This window comes from Oncorhynchus tshawytscha, linkage group LG03, assembly GCF_018296145.1.
Source record: "Oncorhynchus tshawytscha isolate Ot180627B linkage group LG03, Otsh_v2.0, whole genome shotgun sequence".
Lineage (NCBI taxonomy): Eukaryota > Metazoa > Chordata > Actinopteri > Salmoniformes > Salmonidae > Oncorhynchus > Oncorhynchus tshawytscha.
The window spans coordinates 52,261,617-52,287,273 of record NC_056431.1 but is presented as its reverse complement, the minus strand read 5'-3'; the positions used below and the strand labels follow the sequence as shown (position 1 = coordinate 52,287,273).

Genomic DNA, 25,657 nt, shown 5'->3' with positions numbered 1-25,657 from the left:
ATTAACGTGAATCACACTGCTGCTCTCTCATTTAGCTAATTGCACCTTACGGATTGTGGTTGTTGTGGATGACTGTTCACAAATCTAAATGTGTATTTGAACTCAAGATGGTTGAATTCAAGAAGTTTAAACTGACTATCAGTCATTGTTTTTGAAACCAGTGGACAGCCAGTGAAAAATGCATTTTTGCAACAGCTGAATAGTGCGGATCCCAGCCTATGGAATAAAAGTGGGCTTTTATTGCTCAATCTATTTCATGCTGATAAAAACAAAATCCATATGCCTAATGGACACATGCTCAAACTTGCACACTTTTGATAGACTTAAAGTGGCAATCTGTAGTTGTTACATCCATTTTTTTTGTTGACTAATAAATTATGTGTCCATTGATTCTTGAAGAATATAACTTAGAAATGCCTCATGAGCTTAGTTTAACTGTCATACTACATGAGAACCCAAAATATATACTTGTTTTTCTCCAATGTTTGTAAACATTGTAAATGTAAACACTGTATAGCCTCATAACATGGTTTAAACAATAATTTTGATATCATATCATGGATGGTCAGTCCTTGAATCCATAGCTCTGTCTATTCATCTGAGAGTGATTACATTTCTCCAGGCCCATCCCTCAACTTTTTACCAAAACAGAGGCGAGCCGACGATTTTGTTCATGTTTCATCTGTGGATTTGCCCTTTAAACAGCTGCATATTATCAAGATATCAAAGTGTCACCAAAAAGGTAAACAATAGGCCTATAGAAAATGCAGCATATGGCATTAATTTTTCACATGTAAATAGCACTTTTCAGTAGTGCTCAAAGCATGCCATTCCATAAGGGCAGCATTTATTTTTTTCAACTCATATCAATGAGCCTAATCAGTCCTCCATGGCAACAAAATCATAAACAACAGAGTAGGGCTGGCTAATAAGTCATTTGTTTTGTGTTTTGGGGTTTTGCTCAGGTAAATCAATTTAGCTAATCTATACTTCCATATTTCCAAGTCCTATTCTGGAAGATCAAGGGGTATAACATTTATTGGAATGACTAGAATTCTGATAGACTTTGGTTTTTAATGTAAAGATATAATTTAATTGTATTATTATATGTATTAGAAAGCAATGGGTTAGAATACGCCTACATAACCAACCCATAAAGTAAAATGGTACATCTATATACACCCTGCTAGGTAAACTTTAACATTGATTTATCCTGCAATGATGTTGTTCAATTGGTAACATACATGTTTGTCTTCTTCTAATGCCTCTTGAGGAAGGAAGTAATCTAAAAGTAACTGAATGTAATCTGATTACATTACTGATATATATATATAAAAAGTGTCAAGCCCATTGATAATTGCAGAAAGTGCCTAATGTGTAGGGTATATGGAAGGCTTGTTTCCAAATATATGTTTTTATCAGTGTTGCTGCTGCTATAATGCCAGGCCAAGACAACTGGAGATGGGGAAATAAATATCAATTACCAAAAATATGTAAAGGCCAAATAATTATTCATGGGGGTGGGTGATATACTGATAAATTGCAATGATATCGTATTCTCAATTGAATAACCCAAGTGTCTCTGGCAAAAACTGTCCTCGCACAAAACGTTCTGTCCGTGAAATCGAACAATAATTAAACTTTATCTAACTTTTCCTGAAACCCAACTGTTGGATTGAGTTAGCCCGGCCCATCTGGAGCAGCAAATGGCCCAACTCACCAGGGAGCAGGGAGGAGGTGAGGGGGTGAGAGTAGAGGGGGAGAGAAAGAGGGAATCGGATTGAAAACAGATCAGCCTGAAGATCTCACCACCGCATGTCTAGAACAACTGTCGATTAAAATCGAGTCTTTCAGCGAAAACACGCAATGCGCTTTCATATGAAAAAACGCAAAAGGGAGTGAGAAATTTACTGCTTGAAGATGATGGATTGTAAAAGTTAGATGCGAGTATAAATGCGCCCCTCCGAATTAAATTAGTTATCTGAGGAATGCAGTGCCCGTAATTTCGAGTAGGATTTCAAACTTTTCTTGAAGTGCACCTCAATGGACTTTTTTCAAAGGGACATATCCTGTCCAAGCGGTTTTGATTGAAAAAGTAGAGTTTCAGTACTATAGTTCCCGGATTCTTTGCGGAGAATCATCGGACAAAGTGAACAAGAGTACGGGGTCTAAATAAATCATTCAAGGTAAGAAAAGTTGTTGTTGTGGTGTAGCCTAGATGACAGCTTTCACAACCGCACATTTATTTGGATACATTTTACAATTCCAATTGTTCTTATTTTCTTATTTGACAACTATTGATGTTGAATGTAATATGTGTTTAAACTTAAACCACTATCCTGCAGTCACAGTTTAATATTGCGTGTCAAGGACAGAAGGGGTTTGGGGTAACTCCACATCTCATTTACTTTGAAATTATTTTACATAGGAATCTAAATAATTCTGTCCTGCAACTTGATCCAAATGTGGAGAGGTGTGATCATAAAGCTGCAGCGCCAGTCCTACTGACTTCCAAATGCCTCAGAGTAGTAGAGCTATTGTGATCACTCACCATCTTTATCTATGATCCCAAAAGTTTGTTCAAAGTTCAGTGTAAACAATAACTTTTTTATTTTGCAATACATTTTGTGCATATTTTTTAATGGTTGAGATTGAAGGACTCATTTTGAGAGGCTATAACCTCTGGAAGGTTTGTGTTTTCAAATATTGTTGTATTGTCAATCATCATTTTTTGTGCATTCTGATAGACAAATACTGCATAGACTACATGCCAACTCAAGGTAGTGGCTACAAGTTGATAGTGTCGAAGAAAGTGATAGGTAGGTGCTCAGGAGTGCTCTCACTTCACTCTGTGTACAGACTATTTCAAGATCCCTCTCATTTAAACACTTGCAAATAAAGATTTAAAAAATAAATGCTTCAAGTACTTGGCATGCTGTAGAATTAAGGCCACCTTCTTGGATCTCCCTGGTCAGTAGGAGTTGTGTAGCCTACTTATTGTTGAAAGATTCTCAGTTAGCTTGTTTGCACTGTAGCCTGAGTAATCAACAAACACTTGATGCTTTTGTGCTGGGTAAAAACACCTATATTTGCGCTTGGCTTTTACCCATCTAGAGTGTGTGCTAATAATCCCTAGGCTCACGCCTGAACTAATAATATGAGCACCATTTTCTTCCCTGCTTTGGTCTCAGATCAGTTATAGAACAACTGGTTTTAGGGTTGTGTGTCATTTCATAGGATAGATTCCTTAATCAGTGACTTTCATCAACTCAATGTTAAATCTGATGAAAGTCATGTGAAAGTTATTTTATGTTAAAACGGCAGGGTTTTACAAAGGAACAATAGGAGGTTCTCTAGAGAATGAAGTGAAAAGAAAACAGTGACATTCCAGAAATTATGAGAAAAAAGTAAGAGAGAACCAATGTTTCAGGAAAAATCGGACTTTTTCCAAAAGCATTTTTGGTGGTGTGTATTTCTACGTTGCGCATGGTGTGTGTCTCTGTGCATGCACCGTGAGTGTGTTTTTAATTTAATATGATGATGCCCATGCAGTTGGAGGGATCATTAGCATAAGAAAAAAGGTTTAGTGCATTTGCCATTGTGCTGAATGAAGAGTTCCAGCAGTCAGACCCAGGGAGAGTGAAAGGATGTAAAGAAATTATGGGGCTATTCAGCTTATTCAGACCCTGCCTGGGGCTCCCTTCTCTGGGCTCTGAAACCCATGGTGGCGATGTCACTTTCATCTCCCAAGCCAGATCCAGCCTCTCTCTTTTCTGTTTCCCCGTACCCCGTTTCCCCCTGTTTCTCTCTTTCACACGTCTCTCCACAGCTAGACCCACTTTATTGATCTTCTCCTTTTCTTCTCTGGAAGTCTGTGTAAAATGTAATGAACCGAATACTGGAAAGGATGGGAGGGGAGGCTTTTTTAAAGACAAATACCGATGAAGTCTAGCGTGCAGAAGGGAGAAGAGGAAAATACCCCCCCCCCGCCCCATCTCAAAAGTTTAGAAAATAACAGGGTCTTCTTCTTTCTCCCTCACTCTCTCTCCTCATCTCTCACCTCAGTGAGCTAAGACACTGTACTGTACTAATAAAGCCATTTCATTTACATGGTTTTCCTAGATTGCAGTCCCCCTTAAACTTAAAGGGATTCTCTGGTACTTTTGTATACTTTTTAACCAGTTTCTGAAGGTAGCACTCACCAGCCAAAAGTGGTCCCTGAAAACTGTGTACTACGTCACACACTGTATGTGCAGATATGCGCACCACATCATTTCTCTCTGTCTATCTGTTGTTCCAAATACATTTTTACAAGCATTGGATTTTATATACACATTTGCATTGATTACATTTTTTTTATTTTTTTTTTTACATTTTTCCATGTCCGGTACAGATGATATATATTATTTTCAGTCACAACTATTACAGATGAATAACTAATACAGATTAAATTGCCTTGTTAATGCCCAAAAGTGCAAGGCTCTCTTTCTATTTCCCCTGAAAACCGGAACATCCAGTTTTTGGGTGCCCAGCAGATGCTAGCTGTCACTCATATAGCAAGGGGCTGAAGCTCATTGGTTGAACTCGAATTGCCCCCACGTGAGGGAAAATGGCACAGCATAGGTTTCAGAAAAACAATTGCTTTCAAACTAGGGATTTTGTGCTAATTGAGGTAAATCTGCTCATAGATTATGCATGTATGAACTACACATTGACACATCCAGCCCAAAGCGGGAGGTAAAAAATATACTTAGTAGTCGCCAACGTAACAGAGCATGTCTTTAACTGCTCTGTTATCTAGAGAAAGGTCAGTATTTCAGGTATTAAGTTTAGAAAATGGTTGTGCTTACGAAATAATTGTTGTTGTGCTTCTAAGAGAACTACAGCTGGTTCATCTCTCCATAGATTACATTTTTTTCCAGAAGGCTGCTTTCCCACAATTATGTGCTTGTTGTGATTGTCAAAATACATGATTATATTAGGCCATTATGCTTTTAAATCACACAGTTTAGATACACAGTGAAAAGAGTTGATGGTTGAATTTAATCCAAAGTGCCCTACAGTGCATTTAAAATGTATTTTCATCTTTCCATTATTGTTAAGGAAAATGAACATGCCAACTTCCCAACTTGTTAGGCCTGCTGTATGTTTGGGAACACGTTATTGAGGTCAACACTATTTCCCTTTTATCTACATGAAGTATATCCCTGACATTTTGTACAACGAGTGGTTGCTATGGAGTGAAATTAGCTTTATCATTCTAGACTTATCAGAGACACCACTTTGAGCCTGTGGGACAATACTGGGTGTCTAGCAGGATCTTGCAGCCTTCCTTCAGCCCAGCCCGGGGGGAGCTGTGGAGGGTGGCTGAAGTACACTCATGTGTGGAGCTCAATTGGTGGGAATTTAATGGCCATTTAGGGAGCTGTAAAAAGACAGCTATGTGATGAGTTAGTCTAGTCGGCCGCGCCTTGCTCTTCTTACAACGAGCCTGTACTTGAGATGGGGGGCAAAGTGGGAAGTGGGGAGAAACACAGAGGCGACTAAAGTGCCAGCAGCCGGCAGAGTAGCTACATTCATTTATTTTCAGGGTCCCTGTTTGAGTTCCTCTCTGCGTTGGCTTGGATGGCAAGAGGACACAATCAAGGCTTTTTAGTGGCTGTTGTCCCACACCCTCGAGGCATCCGGCTCATTCTCTCTCAAGTGTCTGGGGTTAAATAGGATCACATGATATCCGGTCTGGGAGAGAGAGTGCAGTTCAGCCCTCCCTGACTGGCCTTGTCCCCTCATCCCCCTCTACATTTCCTACAGGGTTGGCTAGGAGTGAGCACTTAGATCCGACCTCGTCCCCTTCTCCATCTCATAGTGCCAGCCATGAATGAGACACACAGTCACATGGAAAGTGAGGTCTCATTGGGTTCTGTTGTCAAAAGAAAATGGGAAACCGGTATGGCCTAGTTCTTTGTAAAAAGCCATATGTCATTGTAGAAGTAAAGGAGCGAGCCCGATGTGGTTTTAACTAGCCATTTAAGTACTGTAAGGTAAAATCACTGACAACCTCCTTCCATCGCGATTGATGTCATCAATCATGGGAGGCGGCAGGCACAGTGAGTCCCCCTCATCAAAAGGCAAGAAGCTAGGCTACAATTATGAAGGACCTAGTTTCTCTCGAGGAAACACTATTTCCAGGTTTCTGTTAGTCACGCAACAAGACCTAATGATCTATTTCCTCTAGACCTACCCATTTATTTCACCAAATTGTCCCAGTCAATCACAATGACAGGCACTAAAGTGGGGATATTTGGGGGGCTTTTGGACTTCAAGTGAGTGTCCAGAATGGCCCCCTATTGCCTTTATAGTGCATTAGTTGTGAGAAGAGTCCGGGTTAAAATAAGTGCACTACATAGGGAATAGTGTGCCACTTTGGGGCCTCTGGACTCCATGACTCTGTACTCTCAGCCTACCTTTACATGTCCAAGCTGTTCTCTGAGGGAGGATGGAATGAAACTTCAACAGATTAAACAATGTATACTATTTACACTGTGTTGTATATGTGTCAACACCAGATCATCTTAACAGCCCCCTGCCAGAGTTCTCCAAACACAGGCTTTTAGCAATGATTCTGCAGGTCAAAGGAAGTTGTCCAGTTTGTGGAGGGGATGACACAACATTTATTTAATTACTTCACCCTAAAATAAACCATTGGGTTTAAGCTGCAGAGCTATGCACTAGCACAGCAAAAAACACAATTGGACAGGCCCACTTTGCTCAACCCACTGCATGGCTTTAAAAAAATGACTGGTTGCATTAGTATTACATCCACCAATAAACTACTGGTCAAGCTTTTCTGGTGCACTGGCACCAAAATGTAGCTGAACCATGTGCCTGTGCCTGGTTCTTCTTAGTTCTTGGAGAGACCTGAGCTCATCGTGACTCATCTGAGGGGGTTGCCTTGATCCTGCTGCTAATTACCTCCTATAGTGGGTTAGCTAGAGTAAAACTTGATCTCCTGTTACATCAGGGAAACCTTCTTCCACTGTAGCTGGCAGCAGCCCAGGCAGAGTAGCATTATTAACACCACTGTGTCTTCTCCTATCTTCCTCTCCATTGCCAATGAATGAACAGATTCATTGTGTTGGTTGTTCTTAAGACTGACATGGACTCCCAGACAATGCAGCATTGTCTTGAATGTTTGCCGTCGGCTTTAATCTGATGCAGCAAGAGGCACTGGCAGCACACGCAACACATTCAACAGTGTGTGTGTGTGCTGTGCATGCATGCTCTGTTTGTGCTTCCAACATTGGGGTTTTGAGAAAGGCGAGAAGAGTCAGTTGTAAGTTGTGATTTATCCGAAGGCCTCCCATAGCTACAAAGCAAAGTTGACTTGTTGACTTGCCCATAGGGGCTGGGCGGTTGGCTGGCTAGGCTCTTCTTATTACGTTTCATATAATGAGAAATATTAACTCCTTGACTCTCAGCCAGGCCACAGACTCCTCTGTAATAGACTGGGAGACGGGCTAAAAGCATTGAAAGCATTGAGCTGCTTGCTAAGAAACCATGTGGTAGTCTTTAGCAATCTCTCCCCTTCTTCTACCCCTCCTCCCTCCCAAACTCCCAAACACATGTCCACTTGCTGTCTGCCTGCCGCCATTGCATCGGCCTCTCTCTGACTCAGAACAAGACTGGTTCTGGGTTCAGTCCAGGTTGAGGTTACTCTTGTCTTGGAATCCTCTCATTACAGAGAGAGAACAGGATGGGATGATGATTGTATGTGTACATGCTGCCTTTGTCTTCGTTTTCTCTTTGAATGTAACTGGAAACATATAAGACTGTCAAATACAATGCCGTTGCACGATGTGTGCTGGTCAGGGTTGCATCAGCAGGCAGTTATGGCATAAAAGTCTTGAGATTCTGCTCGCCTGAGTTAAAATACCTTATGATAAGCTGTAGACCGCACTCATAGGGCTGTATAGGGCCATAAGCAAACAAGAAAATGCTCACCCAGAGGCAGCGCTCCTGGTGGCTGGTGATTTTAATGCAGGAAAACAGAAATCCGTTTTACCTAATTTCTACCAGCATGTCCCCTGTGCAACTAGAGGCAAAAATTTCTTTAGATCTCCTTTACTCTACACACAGAGGCACATACAAAGCTCTCCTTCGCACTCCATTTGACAAATCTGACCATAACTCTGTCCTTCTGATTCCCGCTTACAAGCAAAAACTCAAACAGGAAGTACCAGTGACACGCTCAATACGGAAGTGCTCCAATGAAGCGGACGCTAAGCTACTGGACTGTTTCTCTGGCACAGACTGGAATAGGTTCTGAGATTCATCCGATAGCATTGAAGAGTTTACCACATCGGTCACCGGCTTCCTTAATAAGTGCACCAATGACGTCATCCCCACAGTAACCGCACGTACATATCCCAACCAGAATCACAGGCAACATCCGCACTGAGCTAAAGGCTAAAGCTGCCACTTTCAATGAACGAGACACTAACACAGACGCTTAGAAGAAATCCAGACAAACCATCAAACAAGCAATGCATCAATACAGGACTAAGATCGAATCCTACTACACCGGTTCTGATGCTCGTTGCATGTGTCAGGGCTTGAAAACTATCACGTATTACAAAGGGAAACCAAGCCACGAGCTGCCCAGTGCCATGAGCCTACCAGATGAGCTAAATGCCTTCTATGCTTGCTTCGAGGCAAGAAACACTGAACCATGCGTGAGAGCATCAGCTGTTCCGGGCAACTGTGTGATCACACTCTCTGTACCCTATGTGAATAGGACCTTGAAACAGAATAACATTAACAAGGCCACAGGGACAGATGGATTACCAGGATGAATGCGCTGACCAGTTGGCAAGTGTCTTCACTGACATTTTCAACCTCTCCCTGACCCAGTCTGTAATACCTATATGTTTTAAACAGACCACCATAGTCCCTGTGCCCAAGAATGCCGAGGTAATTTGTCTAAATGACTATCGCCTCTTAGCACTCGCATCATGAAATGCTTTGTAAGGCTGTTCATGGCTCACATCAACACCATCATCCCAGACACCCTGGACCCTCTTCAACCAGTTTTCCCACTTTGACAAAAGGAACAAATACGTGAGAAAGCTATTAATTGACTACAGCTTAGTGTTCAACACCATAGTGCCCTTGACGCTCCCTGGGACTGAACACCTCCCTCTGCAACTGGATCCTGGATTCCTGACGGGCTGCCCCCAGGTGGTGAGGGTAGGCAACAACACATCTGCCGCACTGACCCTGAACATATGGGCCCCTCGGGGGTGCGTGTTTAGTCCCCTTCTGTATGACAGCGTGACCGCGCACGACTCCAACACCAGCATTAAGTCTGCCGACAACACAACGGTGGTAGGCCTGATCACCGATGATGATGAGACAGCCTAAAGGGAGGAGGTCAGAGACACTGCCAGGACAACAACCTGTCCTTCAACATCAGTAATACAAAGGCGCCGATTGTGGATTACAGGAAATGGAGGGATGAGCACACCCCCATTCACATCGATGGGGCTGTAGTGGAGCAGGTCGAGAGTTTCAAGTTCCTCGTGTCAATATCACTAAGGACCTCTCATGGTCCAAACACACCAACACAGTTGTGAAGAGAGCATGACAGCGCCTCTTCCTCCTCAGGAGGCTGAAAAGATTTGGCATGGGCCCTCAAATCCTCAAAGTTCTACAGCTGTACCATTGAGAGCGTCTTGACTGGCTGCATCAGTGCTTGGTATGGCAACTGCTTGGCATCCGACCAAAAGGCGCTACAAAGGGTAGTGCGTATGGCCCAGTACTTCCGAGCTCCCTGCCATCCAGGAACTCTATACCAGGCGGTGTCAGAGGAAGGCCCAAAAAATTGTCAAAGACTACAGCCACCCAAAATCAAATCAAATCAAATCAAATGTATTTATATAGCCCTTCGTACATCAGCTGATATCAGCTGATATCTCAAAGTGCTGTACAGAAACCCAGCCTAAAACCCCAAACAGCAAGCAATGCAGGTGTAGAAGCACGGTAGAAAGGCCAAAACCTAGAGAGGAACCAGACTATGTGGGGTGGCCAGTCCTCTTCTGGCTGTGCCGGGTGGAGATTATAACAGAACATGGCCAAGATGTTCAAATGTTCATAAATGACCAGCATGGTCCAATAATAATAAGGCAGAACAGTTGAAACTGGAGCAGCAGCACGGCCAGGTGGACTGGAGACAGCAAGGAGTCATCAGGTCAGGTAGTCCTGAGGCATGGTCCTAGGGCTCAGGTCCTCCGAGAGAGAAAGAGAGAATTAGAGAGAGCACACTTAAATTCACACAGGACACCGAATAGGACAGGATAAGTACTCCAGATATAACGAACTGACCCTAGCCCCCCGACACATAAATACTGGAGGCTGAGACAGGAGGGGTCAGGAGACACTGTACAAGCCACAGACTTATCTCTCTGCTACCGCACAGCAAGTGCTACCAATGTACCAAGTCTGGAACCAACAGGCCAAAAGACTTCCCCAAGCCACAAGACTTCTAAACATGACTGCTAAATAGCAAATCAAATGGCTACCCAGACTACTGCATTGACGCATTTTTGCACTAACTCACAAACGTTTTTGCACATATGATTCTGCTACTGTCTATCTATCCTGTTGCTTCGTCACTTTACCCCTACCTATATGTACAGTACAAAGCTACCTCATTTACCTCATACCCCTGCACATCGACTCGGTACTGGTACTCCCTGTATGTAGCCATGTTATTATTTACTTGTTTTTTCTATTTGTTATTCACTGTTTCACTATTAAAATACAAAATAAAAGAAACATGTCATGTTTAACTCTGAATGACTGGAAAAGGACCAGTAAGTAATCATTTCACTGTGTCTACACCTGTTGCCGTCGAAGCGTGTGACGAGGTGATTGGTCTGTCCTCTTCTACACATAGCTCTCCTTTGTCAGTATGGAGAAGAGTGGAAGTTAAATTGCAGAGATTGTAAAATGTAATAAAGTCACTTGCGGTGTTAAACTGCCTACTACTGCCATCATCTCGTGTGGGTGGCTGATCTTTATACCTCAAAGTCGTGAGGTTCTGACAACTGCAAAAAGTAAAGTAATCTCTTCTCACTTCTTGGTGTACTTGGGCAGCTGGTGGTACAGAGCTCTGAACCCCCACACACACAGACAACAGCCAGGGCTGTCCCCTTCTTGTCACCAAGGCATCCGATCTGAGAAACAGCTGATACACTGACGACTCACACCACACACACTCACTACAGAGATACAGTCTAGTTTCAAAAGCATTTATACTGGAATGATAATCTCTTGTAATAACAATGTGGACGTCACCATTAGATAGACAAACTTAGAACGACAAATGGCAACTTTAGATTTTTGCCAACTTTGATTCAAAGGGATGCACACATGCTACACACCATACCACCCACACCACTCACCATGGTCTAAGGGGCCTAGTGAGGGTATTGACAGCTGTAACTGTTGAGAGTGAGTGCTAACAACACATTTAGGAGAAATGACCAGGCCCCAAATGTTACTGGGAGAAAGAAGACAACTCTGCAATGTGGCACAAACGACAGCTGATCTGAGCTGGGGGTTTCACCCATAAAATTATATGAGCATTTTTGGTTTGTCCTCTGGAAGGGAAGACAAGGGGATCTCCTGTCCTGAGCAGATGACCACTTCATTGACCATACATGACACAACTTGATAAAGTGCCCAAATGTGCTAGTTTCTGCATGGCCAGAGCATTACATAACAAAAACCTCCCCAACACACAAACCCCTCTGTAATTACATAGAGATACATTGAAATGATCACTGTTAGCGAACATCAAGCAGAAGTTAAATAACCAACAGTTAGGAAATTCCTTGGGTGATTGTGTGTAGGCTGTGTGTGAGTCTCCACATCTGTTTTCTATTGGTCAGGAGACAAAGAGATTAACCACAGGATATTACATTTACTAGCAGGGAGTGGTGGTGAGGAGGGTGGGTAGCAGGGAACAGCTCATCCACATGACTTTTCTTTCTGTGTAGATCTTTTCATTATGGGGCTGACTGGAGAAACATGGCCTCTGAGGGACTGACTGATTGCTTCCCAGTTACTAAGGACAGGACACAGGATCTAGTGGACCCCAGTCATTGACTGTGTGTGTGTACAACATTTGTTTTCTAATAGGTACAATCCAAAATAGCATCCTATTTCTTATGTAGTACACTACATTTGACTTAGCTCTGGATAAAAGTAGTGCTTTCAGGCTTCCTATGTGAACATGTTACGGCAGGAATAGTAGTATTTTCCTAGCCTGGGAATCAACACTGAATCCATACCACCTTTCACTGTTTCTCTTCAACTGTTAGTCTGGCCTTCCTCTAGCATTTGTGCTCAAATATCTTAATCTACTGTTGGTTCACTCAATCTTCCTTTGTGAAAATGTTAAGGTAATAGTTTCCTTTCTCGGTTCATTGACCAGGAGGATGACTATCTATATGACATATCACACAACAGATATTCCTTCCTGGATCTGAGTCAGGCACATGACTAATGAAGGCTCCCAGGTCTTTTTTCGCCATATTTAAACATGTGCCCTTTTTAAACCAGGGCTTCAAAGGTTTGCAGGAGTGTATGTTTTTCTGAAGACAGTGATTCACCCATCTAGAATGTGCCTTTGTCTTACCCCCAGCTTGTCTTGTTTAACAGAGACATCTCCATGTGTCATCAACCTAATAGGTCTAATGTGAAACATGGCTCCTGGAAAGGCTTGGAACATAGACTAAATCAACTCCGATTTTGAAACTAAACAGAATGGTTGGAGATGTTGCTTTTTGTTTGAATTAAAATAAATCAAATCGCATGTTATAGTAAGACGACACACTTATTTTTGTACAATATATGAGAGAGAGGGAGAGAGAGAGAGAAAATGTGCATTACACATGCTATCTTGAGTGAAGAATGAGATGAAAACCACATAAATGATACAGGGGCTCATCATCAGCCAAACCACTGTAGCAGTGGGATTGAATTATTACGATTAAAGAGGTAGATTATATTGAGAATAACTCACTGTGTGAGGCCTCCAGATGACCAAACCACCACATGCAGTGGGATTGAGTTATTACGATTAAAGAGGTTAGTACTGAGAATAACACACTGTGTGAGTGCCTTGACCCCAGATGTTACCCCTGAGAGAGAGAGAACAATCTGAGCTGTTTGTCCTGCTGATAGATAAGTACTGTAGTATTGTAAGTACTCTGTGGGTTTTAGTGAGTAATGTTCTGTAACGCCACATGTCCTCAGGGTCCAGAGGGCATGCGGAGTACACTGGGCACAAGTGCAACGTCTAGGTACAACAATAGTAAGTAGGATAGGCCAATTTCATGTTCAACATTGTGTGGGTCTAAAGGGAGATGATACCTAGGCCTAAACCATTATGTTGTTGTGGTAAAATCATTGCTAAGGTTAGCCAGAGTAAATGGCAGTTAAGCGAGGTCTGGAGGAAAACTGTTGGTCTGGCCAAAGAGGAGTTAAATTATAGGTCTGGCCAAGGCAGTTAAGTTAGGTCACAAAGTTCAGTTAGGAAGTCCAAGGCAGTTCGGTCTGGCCAAGGCAGTTAAGTTAGGTCTGGCCAAGGCAGTTAAGTTAGGTCTGGCCAAGGCAGTTAAGTTAGGTCTGGCCATGGCAGTTAAGTTAGGTCTGGCCAAGGCAGTTAAGTTAGGTCTGGCCAAGGCAGTTAAGTTAGGTCTGGCCATGCAATGGAAAATAAAACAGCTGTATTTTGTCTGAATTAGCCGGTGGCCTTCCATTTTTTTGAGGAGGAAATGGGTTGGATTTTGGGTTAGCTGAATGACTATGTTCATTCACTGTATTCATGTTAAGGCCAGGACAGGGGAGAGTTTTTGTATTGGCAGGTTGCCGAGAGAGAGAGGGCGAGAGAGAGAGAGCGAGAGAGAGAGAGCGAGAGAGAGAGAATCTTACCAGCATCAATATCATGATATAGGAAAAGGAGTGAGGAGTCTGAGAATCTTCAAATAAGAGAGCTGTCTTTGATGTCTGTTTGCATTCCTTTCAGTGTTGGTGAAAGAAGAGATGTTAAACGGAAGTGGAAGAGAGGGAGACACTTGAAATTGAATGAGGCGCTAAGAAAAACACACACCAGGTCTCTGAACAAAAGCAATGGGGAGAGAAAGAGAGGGAGAATAATTGAGAATAAGAGTGTATAGATGAAGGGATCGAGAGACTTAAGGAAGGGAGAGAGAGCGAGAGTGTGTGTGTGAGAGAGCAGAGAGAGGGTAGTTGTCCACTACATCTCTGTGCTGTTTTAAGGCTTTGTTGTGGTTAAGTGGCACGTCCTGGTGATCCATTTAGCTAAGTAAAGGCTGGCAGTATCAGGCTTAGTCCTAAATGACGTCCTATTCCTTAAGTAGTGCACTACACAGAGAATAGGGTGCCATTTGGGACATAGTGTCACATAACCACTGTTTAGGGCAAGGAAGTGTTCATAATGAGGCAGAAGTACAATATCTGGGTCTCCTCTCACTTGTTTGCGGTCCTCATGCTTTTCCCTCAAATGGGCTGTTACACATGCCTTTGTTTCCTGTTGATTGTCTCACTCAGAAACGCTATAATGACAATGTGCATGAAGTAACATGTATACAAGTTGTTTATGGCTTTTGAAAAATAAACTTGTGTAATGCAGTATGATAAAAACAGGACTAGAGGACCTTGAGCAGAGGCAGGGAATAACAACACGAAGAGCCTTCTCTCATTGTAGTTAGTGCACAGTAGAGTATGGATGGAAGAAGCTGCTTTTTACTATCCCAGGACCCAGCCTTGGCCAGGCGCAGACTCGCTCACTGAGAGGTGTGGTATTGGGAATGGGACAGCAGAGGGACAAATTCAAGAAGGGGGGCTGGGGGTCTGGTAAAGGGGATTATCCCCACCACCCAGCACCGTAGAGTCTAGTACCGTGGGGTGGAGGGGGCCGGGGTGCCGTGATTCTGTTGGCACGCTGCACTAGGCTGACCAGCCAACCAGAAGAAGGGGGAAAGAAGAAGAAGAAGAAATGGCCTCTTGTTGTTTGTTCTCCTCGTCCTCCATCTGTCTGTTCAGTTCCTGACACCTGTACTGTCCTGTCAGAGCCTGACACCCTGACAGGGGCAGATAGGCCCCATCTTCAGGGACTGATGGAGGGAAGGATAGGGCAGCTAGCGAGACCTGCATGGTGGAGCTGTGGGGGGATGGGATGGGGGTGAAGTTGGGGCCACTTCGCTTCTATCCCAGCAACACACTTTCTAGCTCTATAACCCAAGCCTCCAGTACCCTAAGATCCAAGCCCTACATTTTTTATAATGGACTTAACAGAACAAGCTTTTGTCTGTTAAATTCACAACTCGGAGCTTAATTTGTATTTGTGATAGGGAAAGGTAATTGATAAACCAATACTTGACTTGATTTAAAAGCAGAAAACAACTGCGATTAATGGGTTGCCAGCCAGATGTTCCTATAAAACATGAATCAAATAAAATGCTATTGGCCGCATACACATATTTTACAGATGTTATCGCAGGTGCAGCGAAATGTTTCTATCTCCAGCAGGGCAGTAATACCAAACATAACACACATCTCAAGACTAAAAATGTATTAATTAAGAAATATCAGAACTAACAATGTAGCAGTCACTAAGGTGCATGGTAAAGGTGCAGGGTCTCTGCCTTCTAGATGGTAGCGGGGTGAGCTCATTGATGATTTTCTGGCCTTCCTGTGATGCTATCAAGAAGAAACTCTCCTCTTTAGGGGTCATTCCATGGAACACAGTTAGACACTGACGTTGAGGGTTTAGTATGTGCTCTGGGGCTCATCCAAGAGCCTTTCATCGTTTTGATTGTAAAACAAACATCTTTGTTCCAAATTCCTAAATATAACACTTCTTACTACTTTGGATTGTGATCAGAAAAGGAAATGTCTTATGGTTGAGTTGTCAGCCTTAGTGACAAGATGGCTGGAAGGACGACAGCTTTTATTTGCTTTTGGCATGACAATAAATAAACAGATGCTTTCTAAACCTGTTAGCTACCCACGTCTTAATCGGCTTACCTTGGCACAGGGACGGGCAGCGGGATGGGCGACTGGCACCTTTTGAAGGGTCATAACAATAGCCAGTGGTCCACCCTTCCTCCAATAGAACATAACATGTTGGAGGACCACATGATACCAAAAAGAATACTTCATACATGAGCACACATTCAATTACTTGATAGAGTTCTGTAAGTACTGCTCACAGTGACTTGGGTATAACGGTTGAGGAACAGAAAATACATATTCAATCAATGTATTACCAAAGCATATAGAATAATTCTTCGAAAGACATCATCAGTTGAGAAGTTCCTATTTGGTCTCTTAAAATATCCAAATACTGTGTATGCCATAACTCAAGTGCTGTTGGTTGTCTTAAGCTCTGAACCTATCAAGTCATTTAAACATGTTTAGTATATGACAGTGTAAAATAAACAGTGTAAAAGAGTTTGTTGCATTCATTTAAAGTTCTGGCTGCCAAGTGCCCACGTCTGTTAACAAGTGTGTGGAAACTGTGTCACTTCACTTTGACACCACAGCAGAGCTGTTTTAAATGCGTTTTACTACATTGAAGAGTAATCCTAAAGTACTACAGAATTGTCAATATCCCACCCGTGGATTAGGTAGCACAAGTTATCTGTTGTTGGGTAATCATGATTTAATAAGCTCATGAATTAAATCAATTAGGTTTATTTAGACACTGTCAATACGGAAACCCTCATGTTCTCTCACTAAAGAGTAAAACCAGTGTGGATAACCATGACCACAAGCTAGTGCCTAGTGAGGGTGTGGAATGACCTCCCCTCTTAGCTTTAGACCGCTACGTGTTTGCACTTACCCGAGGATAATCGTGTAGGTTCCACAAACTCAAACAAATGGCTTGCTGCCAAGTCTTCTGCCGTTCAAACAAACATGTAAATGTGTTGACATAGTGGTGTCATAGTGGCTCAGGACAGACTGCTGAGTGTCTGTTCTTGTCACATTTTTACTATGGAGGACATTCGGAACGTATTACACTGAAAAACCTGTATCTACAGTGCTTTCAGAAACTACTGTACTCACACCTCTTGACTTATTCCACATTTTGTTGTGTTACAGCCTGAATTTAAAATATATTAAATATATAGCACTGCCTGACACATAATACCCAAGCCATCAGTAGCACAGAGGGGTTGTTGCCTACATACAGACTTAAAATCATTGGCCACTTTAATCATATTTACATATCTTGCATTACTCGTCTCATATGTACAGTTGAAGTCTGAAGTTTACATACACTTAGGTTGGAGTCATTTAAAACTTGTTTTACAACCACTCCACAAATGTCTTGTTAACAAACTATAGTTTTGGCAAGTCTGTTAAGACATCTACTTTGTGCATGACACAAGTAATTGATCCAACAATTGTTTACAGGCAGATTATTTCACTTAAAATTCACTGTATCACAATTCCAGTGCGTCAGAAGTTAACATACACTAAGTTGACTGTGCCTTTAAACAGCTTGGAAAATTCCAGATAATGATGTCATGGTTTTAGAAGCTTCTGATAGGCTAACTGACATAATTTGAGTCAATTGGAGGTGTACCTGTGGATGTATTTCAAGGCCTACCTTCCATCTCAGTGCCTCTTTGCTTGACATCATGGGAAAATCAAAAGAAATCAGCCAAGATCTCAGAAAAAGAATTGTAGACCTCCACAAGTCTGCTTCATCCTTGGGAGCAATTTCGAAATGCCTGAAGGTACCACATTCATATGTACAAACAATAGTACGAAAGTATAAACAATACTACGCAAGTATAAACACCAGGAAGGAGACACGTTCTGTCTCCTAGAGATGAACGTACTTTGCTGCGAAAAGTGCAAATCAATCCCAGAACAACAACAACGAACCTTGTGAAGATGCTGGAGGAAACAGGTACAAAAGTATCTATATCCACAGTAAAATTAGTCTTATATCGACATAATCTGAAAGGCCGCTCAGCATGGAAGAAGCCACAGCTCCAAACCGCCATAAAAAAGCCAGACTACAGTTTGCAACTGCACATGGGGACAAAGATCATACTTTTTGGAGAAATGTCCTCTGATCTGATGAAACAAAAATAGAACTGTTTGGCCATAATGACCACTGTTATGTTTGGAGGAAAAAGGGGGAGGCTTGCAAGCCGAAGAACATCATCCCAACCCGTGAAGCATCATGTTGTGGGGGTGCTTTGCTGCAGGAGGGACTGGTGCACTTCACAAACTAGATGGCATCATGAGGAAGGGAAAGTATGTGGATATATTGAAGCAACATCTCAAGACATCAGTCAGGAAGTTAAAGCTTGGTCGCAGATGGGTCTTCCAAATGGACAATGACCCCAAGCATACTTCCAAAGTTGTGGCAAAATGGCTTAAGGACAACAAAATCAAGGTATTGGAGTGGCCGTCACAAAGCCCTGACCTCAGTCCCATAGAAAATTTGTAGGCAGAACTGAAAAAGCTTGTGCGGGCAAGGAGGCCTACAAACCTGACTCCGTTACACCAGCTCTGTCAGGACGAATGTTACAAAATTCACCCAACGTATTGTCGGAAGCTTGTAGAAGGCTACCTGAAGCGTTTGACCCAAGTTAAACAATTTAAAGGCAATGCTACCAAATACTAATTGAGTGTATGTAAACTTCTGACCCACTGGGAATGTGATGAAAGAAATAAAAGCTGAAATAAATCATTCTCTCTACTATTATTCTGACATTTCACATTCTTAAAATAAAGTGCTAATCCTAACTGACCTAAAACAGGGAATTTTTAATAGGATGAAATGTCAGGAATTGTGATAATCTGAGTTTAAATGTATTTGGCTTAGGTGTATGTAAACTTCCGACTTCAACTGTATTTTATATTATCTATTTCATCTTAACCTATACCACTCTGACATTGCTTATCCATATATTTATATTAGAGGTCGACCGATTATGATTTTTCAACGCCGATACCGATACCGATTATTGGAGGGCCAAAAAAAGACGCTGCCGATTTTATTTGTTGATTTGTAATAATAACAATTACAACAATACTGATTGAACACTTATTTTAACTTAATATAATACATCAATAAAATCAATTTAGCCTCAAATAAATAATGAAACATGTTCAATTTGGTTTAAATAATGCAAAAACAAAGTGTTGGAGAAGAATGTGTGCTATGTGCTATGTAAGAAAGCTAACGTTTAAGTTCCTTGCTCAGAACATGAGAACATATGAAAGATGGTGGTTCCTTTTAACATGAGTCTTCAATATTCCCAGGTAAGAAGTTTTAGGTTGTAGTTATTATTGGAATTGTAGGACGATTTCCCTCTATACCATTTGTATTTCATTAACCTTTGACTATTGGATGTTCTTATAGGCACTTTAGTATTGCCAGTGTAACAGTATAGCTTCCGTCCCTCTCCTCGCTCCTCCCTGGGCTCGAACCAGGAACACAACGACAACAGCCACCCTCGAAGCAGCAGCGTTACCCATGCAGAGCAAGGGAAACAACTACTCCAAGTCTCAGAGCGAGTGATGTTTGAAACGCTACTAGCGTGCGCTAACTAGCCAGCCATTTCACATCAGTTACACCAGCCTCATCTCGGGAGTTGATAGGCTTGAAGTCATAAACAGTGCAATGCTTGACGCACAACGAAGAGCTGCTGGCAAAATGCACGAAAGTGCTGTTTGAATGAATGTTTACGCGCCTGCTTCTGCCTACCACCGCTCAGTCAGATTATATGCAACGCAGGACACGCTAGATAATATCTAGTAATATCATCAACAATATGTAGTTAACTAGTGATTATGATTGATTGTTTTTTATAAGATAGGTTTAATGCTAGCTAGCAACTTACCTTGGTTTACTGCCTTCATGTAACAGGCAGTCCGTCTCTTGGGGAGTTCAACAAGAGAGAGTTAACTGGTTGCAAGATGACATCCCCCGAGCTGACAAGGTGAAAATCTGTCTTTCTGCCCCTGAACGCGGCAGTTAACCCACCGTTCCTAGGCCGTCATTGAAAATAAGCATGTGTTCTTAACTGACTTGCCTAGTTAAATAAAGGTGTAAAAAAACAACAACAAAAAACAGCCAAATCGGTGATTGTTATGAAAACTTGCAATCGGCCCTAATTAATCGGCCATTCCGATTAATCGGTCAACCTCTAATTTATATTTTCTTATTCCATTCCTTTACCTAGATTTGTGTGTATTAGGTATTTGTTGTGGAATTGTTCATGTTGCTGCACTGTCGGAACTAGAAGCACAAGCATTTTTGCTACACTCGCAATTACATCTGCTAACCATTTGTATGTGACCAATAAAAATGTATTTTATTTTTTTGTTTATTTCACCTTTATTTAACCAGGTAGGCCAGTTGAGAACAGGTTCTAATTTACAACTGCGACTTGGCCAAGATAAATCAAAGCAGTGCGACAAAAACTACAACACAGAGTTACACATGGGATTAACAAACGTACAGTCAGTAACACAATAGAAAAATCTGTATTCAGTGTGTGCAAATGAAGTAAGGAGGTAAGGCAATAAATAGGCCATAGTGGCAAAGTAATTACAATTTAGCAATTAACACTTGAGTGATAGATGTGCAGATGAGGATGTGCAAGTAGAAATACTGGTGTGCAAAAGAGCAGAAAAACAAAAACAAATATGAGGTAGATAGTTGGTTGGATGGGCTATTTACAGATGGGCTGTGTACAGCTGCCACAATCGGTAAGCTGCTCTGACAGCTGATGCTTAAAGTTAGTGAGGGAGATATAAGTCTTCAACTTCAGTGATTTGTGCAGTTCTTTCCAGTCATTGGCAGCAGAGAACTGGAAGGAAAGGTGGCCAAAGGAAGTGTTGGCTTTGGGGATGACCAGTTAAATATACTGTACCTACTGGAGCGCGTGCTACGGGTGGGTGTTGCTATGGTGACCAGTGAGCTGAGATAAGGCGGAGCTTTACCTAGCAAAGACTTATAGATGACCTGGAGCCAGTGGGTTTGGCGACTAATATGTAGCAAGGACCAGCCAACAAGAGCATACAGGTCGCAGTGGTGGGTAGTATATGGTGCTTTGGTGACAAAACGGATGGCACTGTGATAGACTGCATCTAATTTGCTGAGTAGAATGTTGGAGACTATTTTGTAAATGACATAGCCGAAGTCAAGGATCGGTAGGAGAGTCAAATTTACGAGGATATGTTTGGCAAAATGAGTGAAGGATGCTTTGTTGTGAAATAGGAAGCCAATTTTAGATTTAATTTTGGATTGGAGATGCTTATTTAATGTCAAAGTGGAATTATGTTTTTGTCAATAAGTATTCAACCCTTTTGTTATGGCAGGCCTAAATAAATTCAGGAGTAAAGATTTACTTAACAAGTCACATAATGGGGCCTTCTGAGTGGCGCACCGGTCTAAGGCACTGCATCGCAGTGCTAGAGGCATCATTACAGATCCGGGAGACCCATGTGGTGGCGCACAATTGGCCCAGCGTCGTCCGGGTTAGGGGTAAGGTTTGGCCGGCTGGAATGTCCTTGTCCCATCGCGCTCTAGCGACTCCTTATGGCTACCGGGCTCATGAACGCTGACTTCGGTCGCCAGCTGTACAGTGTTTCCTCCGACACATTGGTGCGGCTGGCTTCCGGGTTAAGCGAGCAGTGTGTCAAGAAGCAGTGCGGCTTGGCGGGGTCGTGTACCGGAGGACGCATGGCTCTCGACCTTCGCCTCTCCTGAGTCCATACGGGAGTTGCAGCGAGGAGACAAGACTGTAGCTACCAATTGGGGAGAAAAAGGGGTAAAAAGTACTTTTTAAAATTGTTATTATATATAAATAAATACAAGTCAAATAGTAAGTTGCATTGACTCACTCTGTGTGCCATAGTAGTGTTTAACATGATTTTTGAATGACTACCTCATCTCTGTACCCCACACATACAATTATCTCCAAGGTCCCTCAGTCGAGCAGTGAATTTCAAACAGATTCAACCACAAAGGAATGTTTTCCAATGCCTTGTAAAGAAGGGCACCTATTGGGTAGATGGGTAAAAAAAATCAGACGTGGAATATCCCTTTGATGATGGTGAAGTTATTAATTACACTTTGGGGGGTGTATCAATACACCCAGTCACTAGAAAGATACAGGAGTCCTTCCTAATTCAGTTGCCGGAGAGGAAGGGAACCGCTCAAGGACCACCACGAGGCCAATTGTGATGTTTAATGGCTGTGATAGGAGAGAACTCAGGATGCATCACCATTGTGGTTACTCCACAATACTAACCTAATTGATAGACTGAAAAGAAGGCAGCCTGTACAGAATAAAACATATTCCAAAACATGCATCCTGTTTGCAACAAGGCACTAAAGTAGTACTGCAAAACATTTGGCAAAGCAATTAACTTTTTGTCCTGAATACAAAGTGATATGTTTGAGACAAATCCAATGCAACACATTACTGAGTACCACTCTCCATGTTTTCAAGCATAGTGGTGGCTGCATCATGTTATGGGTATGCTTGTAATTGTTAAGAATTTGGGAGTTTTTCAGGATAAAAAATAAACAGCATGGCGCTAATCACAGGCAAAATCCTAGAGGAAAACCTGTTTCAGTCTGCTTTCCTCCACACACTGGGACAAGAATTCACCTTTCAGCAGGACAATAACCTAAAACAGGCCAATTCTACCCTGGAGTTGCTTACCAAGAAGTCAGTGAATGCTCATGAGTGGCCAAGTTACGGTTTTGACATAAATAGTCTTTAAAATCTATGGCAAGACCTGAAAATTGTTATCTAGCAATGATCAGCAACCAATTTGACAGAGCTTGAAGAATTTTGAAAAGAATAATGTTGCATAATCCAAGTGTGCAAAGCTCTTAAAGATTTACCCAGAAAGACTCACAGCTGTAATTGCTGCCAAAGGTGATTCTAACATGATTTGACTCAGGGAGTTGAATACATATCAAAGTTATATTAGTGTTTCATTTTTCATGAATTTTCTTCCACTAAGACATTTTACAGAGTATTTTGTGTAAATCGCTGACAAAAAAATGACAATTTATATCGATTTGAATCCCACTTTGTAACACAAGAACATTTGGAAAAAGTAAAGGGGTGTGAATACTTTCTGAAAGCGCTGTATTTAAGTGTACACTTTCATATTGAGTGACCTCTTAAAACTATATATAAACATGGTAGTTACTAGTTACAGTGTGTTAATGTATTATTTGACAACTATATCCTGAGCGATACTTCTTATGACATACAATCAAAACGTTTTGTTTTTATTCTCTGCCAAAAAGTTAAATAACTACATTTAGTTTAACTGTGCAAGAGAGAAGACTAGGACCAGACACGCTAGATGATGTAATATGTTAGCTAGACTAATTTCTCCTTTTGTGTCATTGTTCCCAGACAGTGCCCGGTTACCAGCAACGCTATGCTTTACCTCAGAGAAGTCTGCTTCATGTCATAGAAATTAATAGTTATATATTTATTTATTTATTAAACGCAAGCATGTTCTTTCTTATTCATTTCATATTTTATACACATTGTTGGACTGTAATACAGAGTGTAAAATCTGTAGAGCTCCCTCTGTTGGCAACTCAGGCACAGCTTGGGGAACTCACATAGGATAATTCAAGCAGTGAATGTGTTTTTTTGTGTGTGTTTTTGTGTGTGTGTGTGTGTGTGTGTGTGTGTGTGTGTGTGTGTGTGTGTGTGTGTGTGTGTGTGTGTGTGTGTGTGTGACCAAAACAACCTCCTTATTTCAAAATATCCTCGTTTAAAAAGCAATTGTGTCAACAACCTTTTTATTCACTTTCCACATGTTTTGCTTTAATCTCTCCTTCTCCCTCTCTGTTCCTCTAGGTTGACTCTGACTCCCTGCTGTCCACCATGGAGACCTCTGCTCCGACAGCCACTGAGAAAAAGGAGCATAAGGGATCGGGTCTAGATGGAAGCAGCTTCTCAGACCTGCCAAAGAAACCATCTCCCACTACTGTGACCAGAGGTATGAATGACAAAGCAGTGGTGGAAAAATAACTCAATTGATTGTCATACTTGAGTAAAAGTATATGCCTTGAAAATGAATCAAGTGAAAGTCACACAGTAAAAGTCTAAAAGTTTCTGGTTTTAAAATTACTTAAATGTAGTGGTGGAAAAAGTACTACATTTTCATACTTTAGTTATATTTGGGGAAAACAGATGGGGGAACACTCAGACATCATTTACGAATGCATTATTTGGTTTTTGTGATTCTGCCAGATCAGATGCAATAGGGATGACAATGCGTTATATTGATAGATGCGTGAATTGGACCATATTGCTGCCCTGCCTGAGCATTCGAAAACGAGTACTTTTTGGGTGTCAGGGAAAATGTGTGGTATCATAAATATAACATATTTTCTTTAGGAATGTAGTGGACTAAAAATAAACTTGTCAATGATCTATATTAAAGTATAGATACCCCCCAAAACAGCTTAAGTAGTACTTCAAAGTATTTTTACTTACTTTACAGCACTGTGACTAAGAGCTAATACCTTCAACTATACCTCAAGTCTCTGTCTGTACACTATAGCAGTGCTCCCAGTCAGAAGTTGTCGTCTTTGATACCCAAATCAAATACATTATATGTGTCCCCCTGTCATATGGTATCTCCAGAAGTATTCTTCCAATATTTTCATTCTGAAAATATTTTCAATACAAAATACTTCTTGACTGAAATTGATTGTGCAGAAGGTAAAATCTTGCCTTTTAGGTATTGTTTTTCTTTCGGTGGTCCATGTTGGTGTATGTTTTACATAGTGTCTTATTGACCCACTCAGTGGCACATCAAAAAAATAGATATGGAGAGGGACTGCATGTTTCAAGGATGTCAGAAACTGGGTGATGAAAAAAACCACTAATGAGGGTGAAAGACCTTGTTCTTACCTCGTGAGTATAAACGTTATAAATTACTAAAGCAGTCTGTGGTAACAGTGGATGGCACAGTGCATCAGAGTCCTCTGACACCGGCGAGGACCGGGAAGTACCTTTTGATATGCTAATGAGTTGTATCTGATATTGTGGCATTGGTAAGTTATATTTAATGATAAGCTTGGTGACCTGCCATAAGCAAAGCCATATGAGCATTAATTGTTTAGAGAAATAGATTTAAGAAAAATAGGACGCTTCTCTCTGCCCTCAATGGCACCTCTTCAAAGAAATCGTAGAAGATTGTTTCCAAACATATTCATTATATTTATTGTACTGTATCCTATACAGGGTACCCTATTGCAATTATTCAAACCTACATAGACCAAAAAATTGTGATAGTTGCAAATGATATTGTAAGTAATATAAAGCTGGTATAGTTTATCTTTATGGAAAGTAGCTGGCAGGCAACTCTTATGTGATGATAACTGTAGTGAGTTTCCATCCGGTCTGAGAAGAAAAAAGAGAGAGTGTGCGAGAGAGTGAGAGAAACAGAAAGTGTTAGAGGGAGGGAGGAAGAGGGAGATACAGATTGAGGGAGAGAGAGACAGAAAGAGAGACAGGGAGAGAGACCTCTCATCTATTAAATATGA

At 41.6% G+C, this 25,657-nt stretch overlaps 1 protein-coding gene across 1 annotated transcript in view; it reads left to right on the top strand.

Annotated features, from left to right (window-relative positions):
• The first annotated feature begins 1,750 nt into the window (after positions 1-1,750).
• The window catches only part of gli2a (GLI family zinc finger 2a), a 107,283-nt gene continuing 83,376 nt past the window's right edge, over positions 1,751-25,657 (top strand). The window contains exons 1-2 of the mRNA XM_024407270.2: positions 1,751-2,186; positions 23,961-24,102. Coding sequence (XP_024263038.1) covers positions 23,988-24,102 — 115 coding nt within the window. The 5' untranslated portion in view covers positions 1,751-2,186; positions 23,961-23,987. The remainder of the gene's footprint in view (positions 2,187-23,960; positions 24,103-25,657) is intronic.